Below are 11,421 nucleotides of genomic sequence, written 5' to 3' on the forward strand. Positions count from 1 at the left end.
CTTACAGGATGGTCTGACGTGCACGGCTGCCTGGAAGATTTTTCAATCGAACGCTTTGTACTTTGTCTTCTGAGCAAGGATTTTAACTTTATGGAGCTGTAGTATTTACCGGAGCTTGCAGCAAAGGGAAACTCAAAAGGAAGTGTGCATTTTTCAGAGGGAATAATTACATTGCATGGAAACAGCTGCTCCAACTGTGCATTACTGAGTGTATCAGGGAGTGCTGGTGCTGTACAGGTAAGAAAGACTCCAGTCAGTTAATTAGCTAAGCACATGAGAATTTCATTTCTCAGCATAAGTTGCACTTATTTTTCTGCATGACTTTGTATAACTTTTATGTTAAATGATGGCAGTTTATGCTGTATTTTAAACAGTTTGCAGGCACATTTATTCAAAGCGATTACTGTGTAGAATATGTGCATTAAGGGAGTGCTGTTTGTGAATCCCTTGGGGAAGAGGAATGGGTGTTTGTTTTTACTTCTTCAAGTGCAAAAGTGGTCTTAAATGCATCATCTGTCTGTGATTCTCTTAAGAATTTAATATAAAAATCCCAAAGGCTTTTAGAAATTGTTAATTCTTAGCCTGGGGATTTGAAAATCATCAACATATATATATATATATATATATATATATATATATATATATATATATATATATATAAAACTAGCTGAATTAAAACACCCAAACAAATAAACCCCCAAGCATAAAGGAACAAGTTATTTCAATGTTTTAAAACCAAACCAATTATTACTTAGTAAGCATGAGATGCCTTTCCTGTAAGGTGACTACTTCTAAAAGTATTCAACTTTGCCTCATAGAAAGAGCTGTGACATTTTTAGTCTTTTAGAATTCTTACAGAGTTTAGTTAGATGCAGTCAGCAGTGACTTACATGAAAGCAAATAAAATGAAAAAAACCTTAAGTTACTATGTAGAATTTGCTGAAAAACCTCACCACATGAAACGGTCAGTTTTTCAAGTCTTTCAAATTGCCAGTTCTTTCAGTTAAATGTTAGTCATCTGTTATATGAGAGCAGTTTTTATTTTACAATAGTAGCCCACTGAGAACTTCATTACATGTTTCTGAGTGTTTAGAAAAAGAAAAGAGAACTGGAGAAAGGGAAAAAGCATACAACTCTCCTATTAATTTTTACTGTGTGTGTGTGTATATATATGTGTGTGATAGAGTTCTGGCAGTGCTGCTTACAGAAGTATGACGATGATTAAACTATGAATGTTTTCCAATTGCTTACAAATGTTGTTACTTTCATCTCTGAGAGGAGGGCTTTCATTTTTATAACCTAATTTCTCAATATGAAATAGAATGCAGCATGCCTTGCAGATTTTTATTTTTTTATTTACTTTTGCTCAGAGAGTTTATAAGTGTTATTTGAATTTGATGTGGACTGACACAGGAATTTCTAATGAGAAAAAGTGTACAGAAATAAAGTTGAATTAGTCATAGTGTAGGTTTGAAGCCAGTATCTGTGTCAAGAGCTTGTATTTTTTACCTTGGGTCACTGGAAAGGATAGTGATGTATGTAAAGCAAGAATAAGTCTCTAGCATAATATGATTCTAGAATTATTCTGCATACTTCAAAAGAGCATCTTGACATGATATGTCTTATCCAATAGTTTTTGGAAAAACAGACTTAAAGGCATATATATTAATCATAGGCAGCTGTAGTTCAAGGAGGGTTATATGAGACAACAAAATTATATTGCAACTACTAAAACAAAGATGAAAGCTCATGTGTTTAAGGACACTTTTTCTCACTCTGTGAATTGCACTTATTACTTATAAACTCATATTTCTACTCTCACTTATCAGAAGCTACTAATAGAGAAAAACAAAATTCACTGTGCACACATTTGTTGTTGTTCTTTTTTGTATGTGTCTTTATGTGTGTAATACTCATGCCACGGCATTTAAGTGCCTGCATGTGTAAAGCTTTGCAATCTGTTTTCAGGGAAGTCTTGAAAAATAGTGTTTCTAGTAACCAAGGTGCATGATATTTAAAATATGCATTGATGAAATGCCAAATCATATGGCCACACTATAAAAATGTTCATTCATGTGGTTGAATTGATCCTTGTAAAAGGTTCCAATCTTTCAGAAACTAACACAGCTGGTTATGTAGTGACATTCTGTACTTCATGTTTCAATAGCTTAGTTTGAAACATTCTGACCTTTGTCAGAGAAATTAATTAGGAATCTTGCTTAGTTCAGTCATCAAATAAATAGCACACCTCATAAACATTACTGTTTTTAAGATCATCCATTGCATTTTAGATAGGTTATTTTTTGCTATTATTTACTTTTCTGGAAATACTTAACTTAAGATTATAAACAGTGATTTCACTCTACCTTATAGATCAAGAGTTAGCATTGGTCTTGCTAATTAGGTAGCCTTGACAGAAAGAAACAGAGAATTTTCTAATAGAATTTAGGACAAATTAATTCAAACCAATAATAAATAACAGATTTTAACATCTAAATTTTGCTTGAGACTCCATAGCTGTACTGTAATGATGCATTTATCAATTGCTTCAAAGTTTAAGATCAGATTGAAAGGTTATAATTATATTACATAACATATGGTTGATACTGGTAATAATTTCTAATTTGTAAAGCACAGTCAATTCTATGTACACTTCACTGAAAACTGATGATTATAATCATTGAGAGGAGTCTAATTAATCTCAAAAAAAGTTTGCCCTTGATTTCTTCTGTCTTCTGACATCTACTGCATTGTTAGTTCTCTCTTTTTAATATTAATTAGTATGAAATTTTTTGTATGCATGTTAAATGCAAACATTACACACTACTGTGTTCTATAGCCCCACTTTCACCCACAAACTAAAATATATGCATTAGAATTTAAGCAAAGTGAGATGAATATTTTGTCTACTTCCTTTTCTGTTTGTGGGTACAAGGATTTCAGAGGAAATACCCTCTGATTTCCATAGATAATGCAGAACTGTGGAGAGATTCCCTGTATCCTGACAGAATGGACTTTTTCTCACAACATATTACTGATCTAAATCAAATCTTATTTCTTCTCTTCAGCAGCTGAGTAACATTGAGTTAATCTTAGCAAGGTACTCTTAAAATTGGCAGTGCTATGTAGTGACACAAAGCAATGATTTAAAATACTGTATTAGCTTTGATATAAGTTGCTTGGGACAGTAAATTATTACTACTGTCCACTGGCAGTCTATACAGTATATAAATAAAGCCAACACTGATTGTTCCCTACTTTGAATATCAGCATGAACATACTGAAGATTTCCCCTTATGACTCTATTTTTTCATTCAGTATTGTAAACTAAATATATATTCTCTAAGTAGAAAATAATGCAAGTGTTTTACACAATATGAAATTGTTTGGAAGGTGAAGTAGCTCAATGAAAAGCATTAGGAATGTTTTTTTTCTTGCTGTTGCCCCAGGGGGAAAAAAAAGCAAAACAAATGAAAAAAAACTCCCAAACCCTATGAAATCATGACTCTATTATTTTTCTTTTTTTTTCCCCTTTATTTTTTTTGTTTTGGTTTTTTGTTTGTTTTGTTTGTTTTGTTTTTTTTATAGAATCTGCTGGACAAGATGAAGCTTTGGATTTTTTTTCTATGGTCAATTGTGGTTGCATCTGATCCTTTCCAGTCACAGCCTTCTTTTTCTACAGTCAGAGGTTCTTGTCAGAGTCTGTGTTCCTGTGAAGAAAAGGATGACACCATGATTATCAACTGTGACAAAAGAGACATCAAGATGATATCAGAAATAAATGTCCCACCATCACGGCCTTTCCATCTTAATCTGTTAAACAATGGTCTGAGTATGTTACACGTGAATGATTTTGCTGGCCTTGTTAATGCTGTTTCTCTGCATCTTGGTTTTAACAATATAGCAGATATTGAGCCTGGGGCTTTCAATGGTCTCAGCCTTCTTAAGCAACTTCATATCAATCACAATTCTTTGGAAACACTTAAAGAGGATACGTTTAATGGATTGGAAAATTTGGAATTTCTTCAAGCAGACAACAATTTCATCACAGTGATTGAAGCAAGTGCCTTCAGCAAGCTCAACAGGCTTAAAGTGCTTATTTTGAATGATAATGCCATTGAGTATCTTCCTCCAAACATATTTCGTTTTGTGCCATTGACCCATTTAGATCTGCGTGGAAACCAGTTGCAGACACTGCCCTATGTTGGCTTTTTGGAACACATTGGAAGAATACTAGACCTTCAGTTGGAAGACAATAAATGGGCCTGTAACTGTGATTTGTTGCAGCTGAAGATATGGCTAGAAAACATGCCTCCTCAATCCATAATAGGGGATGTTGTATGCAACAGTCCTTCAGTTATCAAAGGCAGCATATTAAGCCGGCTGAAAAAAGAATCACTTTGTCCCACCCATCCTGCTAATGAACTTGAAGATCCTTCAGGGTCACTGCCCTTGGTTGTAACCACCTCTATCAGTGACAACCATCTATCAACTAAGGTGATTCCTCTCCTGAAAGCTCCTACTAAAGAACCAAGTTTTGTGCTTCATACTTCCAAGCCTACTACGTTTCCAGTAATCTCTTGTCCTGTCCCTTGTCACTGCACCAGCCATATGCTCTCAGGAGTTCTTATGCACTGCCAGGAGCGAAATATTGAAAGCTTGTCTGATTTAGGACCCCCTCCTCCAAATCCTAAAAAGCTTATCCTAGCTGGAAATATTATTCAGACACTCTTGAAATCAGATCTTGTGGACTATGCCAGCCTGGAAATGCTTCACCTGGGGAACAATCGCATTGAGATCCTTGAGGAAGGCTCCTTTATGAATCTGACTAAACTACAGAAACTGTATCTCAATGGGAATCATCTTACAAAGCTAAGTCAGAATCTCTTCCTTGGCCTTCAGCACCTTGAGTACTTGTACCTTGAATATAATGCCATCAAAGAAGTTTTACCAGGGACATTTAATGTAATGCCAAAACTGAAAGTCCTCTACCTAAATAACAACCTTTTGCAGGCTTTGCCACCCCATATCTTTTCAGGTGTTCCCCTCACCAGATTAAATTTGAAAACAAACCAATTTGCTCATTTGCCAGTGAGCAATGTATTGGATGAACTGGATATGCTGGTACAAATTGAACTTGAAGACAACCCTTGGGACTGTACTTGTGATTCAGTTGGACTGCAAAAATGGATACAAAAATTGAGTAAGAATACCATGATGGGTGATATTTTTTGTAAATCTCCTGGGCACTTAGCAAAAAAAGAATTGAAATCCCTAAACAGTGAAGTTTTGTGTCCAGGTTTAATAAACAGCCCTGCCCTACCAACTCATGCCAGTTTTGTAGTTGTGACAACTTCTTCTCCTACTGCCAACACTGCAGACACCATCCTGAGGTCCCTCACAGATGCTGTCCCACTTTCTGTTCTAATATTAGGACTGCTCATTGTGTTTATAACTATTGTATTTTGTGCAGCAGGAATAGTTGTTCTTGTTCTACACCGGCGCCGAAGATACAAGAAGAAACAAGCGGATGAGCAAGTGAGGGACAGCAGCCCTGTCCACCTTCAGTACAGCATGTACGGGCATAAGACAACACACCACACCACAGAGCGCCCAGCTGCCACTCTCTATGAGCAGCGAATAGTTACCCCCATGGTTCAGGTGTACCACAGCCCGTCCTTCAGCCCCAAGCATACCGAGCAGCAACAGGAGGAGGGAAGTGAGAAGGAAGCTAATGATTCCAAATATCTTCGCCGAAGTCTCCTGGAAAGAGAGAACAGTTCACCACTTACAGGTCCAAATGTCAAATACAAGGCTACAGATCAATCTGCTGAATTTCTGTCTTTTCAGGATGCTAGCTGTTTGTATAGAAACATTCTTGAAAAAGAGAGAGAACTGCAGCAACTAGGGATCACAGAGTATCTAAGAAAAAATATTGTCCAGCTCCAGCCAGATATGGAAGTTTGTTATCCTGGAACACATGAAGAGTTGAAGCTAATGGAGACACTCATGTACTCCAGGCCAAGAAAGGTTTTTCTAGAACAAACTAAAAATGAGTATTTTGAGCTCAAGGCTAATTTACATGCTGAGCCTGACTATCTGGAAGTCCTGGAGCAGCAAACGTGAAGTGATACATTGGGCTGGGGCTGAATTTCTGTGATTTTACTTTAAGGTGGAATCATTGTAAATGAAAGTGCCTTATAATAACATGTCAACAGTCAGAACTTAAGCACAGCAGTAATCCTAGCAAAGAAAAACTCAGGGATCACTGTGGGAAGCCATGGGGTTGTGTGCAGGCAATATGTTGCACCCGAAGTTAGACAAGAATTTTGTGTGATTGAAATGTGGGAGGAAGATTGCTTATTGCATTATTCCTCATCATTTTGAAAAGGTGTTTATGCCACTCTCTGTTCTGTTCTCTGTTTTCCAACCTATGGAAGAAAATGTTCATTACCTTAATCCCTTCTTTTTTCCCTCCATTTAATTAGATTCCTTTAAAAAAACAAAAAATACCAAAAAAACAACAACAAAAAAAAACCAACCCCGACAACTGTGTTTGTATTTATAACCTTAGAGTGTGTATGTTAGGTTAGTACATGCACTCATACATGACCACTGTCTACAACTACGCCTAACATACCTTTGTAATAAATATAAAAGGAGTTGAAAAGTTGTCATACTAAATGTCAGTTAAAAAGGAAAAAGGATAAAATATTTTTGTGTATTCACCCACAGCCTGCAAATATTTAAGTATTTTACATGGAACTTCATGTGTATCAGTATGTGGAAGGAAAAATATGTAACTATGTTTACCCAACATCTTCAACAAAGAAAACTGCAAGCCTTTTGCTACTTTCCCGATCTGATAGCTTTACCTAAGTTTGGACAATCTTTTCTTGAGCTGCTGCTATAAAATATTGTGCATCACTGGTGTTTCAACTCATAATCCTGGGCAATTTGAAAAGCTACTGAGAATCAGCTGTAAATATGTTACTGTGTTGAATAAGTTTGGTTTTTTTTTTTTTTATCTATATATATACATATGTATATAAATAACTTCTGTGCTGGCTTTAAATATTCTTGAAGGAAATGAGTTTGCTGTGGCTAGGAATTTCCAGGTGCAAATACAGGTCCTTTTCCACCCTAACCAAAAGCAACACTCAGACAGAATAACTGCAACAATACACACATGAGGAAGAATAATAGTATTTAGCTATTTGTACAAAAATATATTTTCTGAAATTAGAAGAAAAATAAAGTGTTGTGGGAAAAATAGGTTACAAACACGTAGAACACTGCAGGTTTATTTTTGCAATGAATTCTCGCTAGATTTATATTTACTATTTATTCTGTATAATTTTGTATTTTTTTTTCTTTCCAACTCACAAGAAAAAAAAAAAAAAAAAGCTTATTCCTGGCTGATTTTCAAGCTAATCAAGGAACTGCTCTCTATTAATGAAAAATAAATAAAGAGTTTTTTAAATGTCTTTTTCTTAAAGATCACTTTTTAAAGAAGGCAGCAACTTCTGCATGCACAAGTTTAAAACTCTTTGGGAATTAAACACAACTCTCACTCTTGTCATGTGGACAGAAGCATCTTATCCTGAGTGCAGTAAGGCCATTCAATTTCTCTGCATGACTGACATGGTGCCAAAACACAATTTATGACCTTCATTTATCTTCCTCCAAGCAAATCTTTTGTAAACTGACTATGCATGAGGTTTTTTTTTTCCTAATTCTTATTTGTAAAGTGAAAAATCAGCTTAATTATTACATGTATACATATGTATGCTAAATTTAGCATTGAAGTCTTGATAAAGTAAAAAAGATATATTCTTTGGTTCAAAATACTGTCCATGTCTTACCTATTTGTACATACAAAAGTGAGTTCTTCATATTCTTCTACATAAGTTTCTGACAGAAGAATTTACTACATTATCTATGAAAGTCAGATTCTCAGTTCTTTCAAATTTGCATAGACATAACAACTTCTATGGTGCTATACTAATTTCTGTAGTTTGAGGATCTGACTGCATTTTGTCTCTGTTAACAAATCTACTTCCTTATTAATATTTTTGAGGTGTTACCAGTTTGTTATGGAAGCAAAACTTGTTGGCTTACAAAAAGAAAAATTTCAGTTATTAGAGAAGAAATATTATTTCATCTTTCTATATCTGAGAAAAATTTATTCAGAATACCTGTCTATTTTGGAAGATTATGAAGAGTAAATGTAGTGACAACATATCTGTTTCATTGCTATCTTTATTCCAGACAATGAAAGACAATACTGAATATTGCTCATGTAGGTAAGAGTGACAAAAAAGGAAATATGTAAGTGAAATAATTTTGCATTAGATTAGTTATATGACATTATTTTAGATGTACTTGCACATATAAATGTGCTTCATGAACTTTCTATAGAACCTTTGGAAATCCATGCCTGGATCTGTAGGAGCAACTGGGGGCCAGGTGGGAAGGCTTAGAACATCAAAACAACACAAGATGTCTCAATTTAAAGAATTTAGTTTCACACAGGAAAAATTTCAAATAAGTTTATTATATGAAATAATTAAATGTAGTTTAAAAATTGAATTTATTTCATAGAAATTACACTATAAAGCTTTGAACACTGAATCAGACCCATCAACTTGTTATTTTTCAAATTCTCAGAGATCTCAAATTAGTGTAGAGAAAGAAATCAGAATACAAATGTAAATGGTACTTGATAACAGAGTTTGTTATTTCAGTGGCTTTGATTTCAGTAGTTATTTCCAAATAAAAAATGTGTGTAAAAATAACACCCTGCAATTGGCAAGACGTGGGGAAATGGTGATTCAAGCCCTCAGGCTTAGATTTAAGAGAAATAACTTCAGACTAAAGACAATTGCCACATGCACAGATGTCACTTTGCTTAGCTGCTAACAGTTATTTGGCAGAATGTTGAGGACAACTGTGTGGAAAACATTCTTTTCCCTTGCAGTCTGAAAGCATCAGAAAGAAGAGTGAGCTAAATTAATGTCAAAGCAAGTCAGCTACACAGCTGTATTGGAGCCTCGCTCAGCAGGATTAAAGAGACCTTTGCCATTTAGCTTTCCTTCAGAAGGGAGAGTCATGCCTTTCACTTTATAAGGACAACTGTGCTCTGTGGCAGTCCATAACACCGCAAGTGGTTTGGCAGTATCCAGGAATCTCTAGGATGTGGCTTGATGTCCATTTTCCTGGCATCATGTTGCCTACTGGGCTGCCATGTAGTGAGTTTTTATAATGAGAGAGGGGTCTGCCTATTGCCTTACACTCAGATTTTTCTAACTATGAGGAAAATTTACACTACCATAACAAAAAAGGACAAACATTTGACCTTATACGATCATTCTTCAGCTAAAGAAAATCATTGTCTGCCAATAAAAATAAAATCATGATAAAAGAAAAGCATCACACAAGAAAGAAGGTTGTGATATCTATTTCTAAAAGTTCTTTGGAATATTATAACAACTGGAAATGTTTCATTAATGTTATTGACGTTTGCAGAAAGCTGTGAAGAGTATTCATAAATTTTCTTGTTAAAACCCTATTGTCATATATATTTTTTTTTTTTTTCAGTGACAGGCACAGTTAAGTGGTTTGATACATTTTTACTTAGCTAGAATAATGGAGGTTGGAAGGCAACGCATGTTTGACAGTGTGCAACAAAGTGGATCCATTTTTCTCCTGTCAGCATGATAGTTTAATTGAGTGCAAGAACAGTGCTTCGTCAAGCACACTGGTGTAAGTGGCAGCTGTGTTATTGTTGCTAAGGTACTTCAAGGTAACCAACACTACCATTTTTTGCCTCATATTTGAGTGAAGAAAATATACTAAGTAACATGACAAACCTGTTCCCTAAATAAATATATTTAAACAATCAATCACACTTTTTTTTATTTTAAACTGTTCTTATCTTTTACACTTCACAGAAGACAAATGTATTTCTCTTTCTTTTTTTTTCCTGCTACAGGTAATTTTTCCACAGACTTTTAGTACTGGTACTTGATTATATTGCCTGCAGTGATATTTCTCCAAGCTTTTTAAAAGAAAAAAACCCTAAACCCACACTTCAAAAACCTTATCCAATGACTATAAATGTACACATCAATTAGCGTATTTGTCTGTTCAGAAATGGCCTGATATTTTTACAAATTCTTTTCCATTTGAATGACAGATCAACCTTTCCATTATCTATTCCAGACTGAAAACTAGTCCATACTTATTTTCAGTGATGTGTCAAACCTATCAGACTTGAATGTAACCCTTTTTAGCTTGCAGTCATTGTTTCTCTGATTGGAATCTGAGGATCAGTTTTCAGCCCTTCTTTGCATGACAGAAATGTTCCCTGTATGACTCCAAATGGAAGATATTTGCCATGTACCACTTACCTACAAAGGGATTATTAATTGTATAGTACAATAAACTGAAGAAATCAGTTTGACCAGGATGGGAAACCACACCACCTTAGAACGATCCATTTCTTGTGTATTAACAAAAAAATTATATTTACCACGAATAAGATATTATTTCACAAGATAAAGTAATAATGGCAAGAGCAAAATGGGGGCTGATTCTCAAAGTCATCACCAGAAGAAATTCTGGATTATCATTCTGAGGATGTCAGTGTCTACAGCAGTGCACTTTATCAGTCACACCTAAACAATCTGCATGTTCCATGTAGATGTACTGAAATCATCCTGAGATTAAGGACCAATCAAACACTTAATTTAAATGATCAGAAACTTTCTTAAGACTGGCACATTTTTCTTCTCTTGTACTCCGTAACACAGAATACCTGCATTTCCATTAATGAATTTCATGCTCAGCCATAGACTGCCCTCTGACATTACAATCTGTTGCAATTGAAATCTACTCCTTGGAGAGTTTCTTCAGGGTATACATTGCCTTCAGTGCTGAGTTCCTCTGGGACCTGATGATTGGTGCACCACTGGGGATTTGAGACAGGGAAGATAATCTTGTGTTATAAGTCAAAAACTGCCTTTTATTTTTCTGTTTTCTGAAGTTTATGATATTCTTGGTGTTGTTTGAGGAGCCAAATCCTTTTGTTCCTTAAAACAGAAGTGAACTGTAGCTGGAATCAATATGGTGAAGTTAATCTCCACACTGAAAAGATAAAGCATGGTGTTTTCTTTCCTGCACATTCCCTAACAGTCAGCCTTGGCTTTTTGACACAGCAGAACAAATTCTAAAGAGCCACAGTCTAATGGAAAGCAGCTAATGTCTAGGAAGAACATAAAAGGCCAGATGCTCTTCAGCTCTATGAATGCAAGATGCGATGAAGAATTTTTATTTTATTTATTTAACTTCACCAAGATGCAAGAGTGCGAGTACATGTGCACTGTACATTTCATAAAACATTTACCAAAGTTTCGTGTT

General features: G+C 35.1%; 1 protein-coding gene across 1 annotated transcript; it reads left to right on the forward strand.

The window, feature by feature from the left end:
- The first annotated feature begins 3,603 nt into the window (after positions 1-3,603).
- SLITRK6 (SLIT and NTRK like family member 6) lies at positions 3,604-6,126 on the forward strand. Its single transcript, XM_058856521.1, has one exon. The coding sequence runs from the start codon at positions 3,604-3,606 to the stop codon at positions 6,124-6,126; it is 2,523 nt and encodes an 840-aa protein (XP_058712504.1).
- The last annotated feature ends 5,295 nt before the right edge of the window (positions 6,127-11,421 follow it).

This window comes from Poecile atricapillus, chromosome 1 (genome assembly GCF_030490865.1).
Source record: "Poecile atricapillus isolate bPoeAtr1 chromosome 1, bPoeAtr1.hap1, whole genome shotgun sequence".
Taxonomy (NCBI): domain Eukaryota; kingdom Metazoa; phylum Chordata; class Aves; order Passeriformes; family Paridae; genus Poecile; species Poecile atricapillus.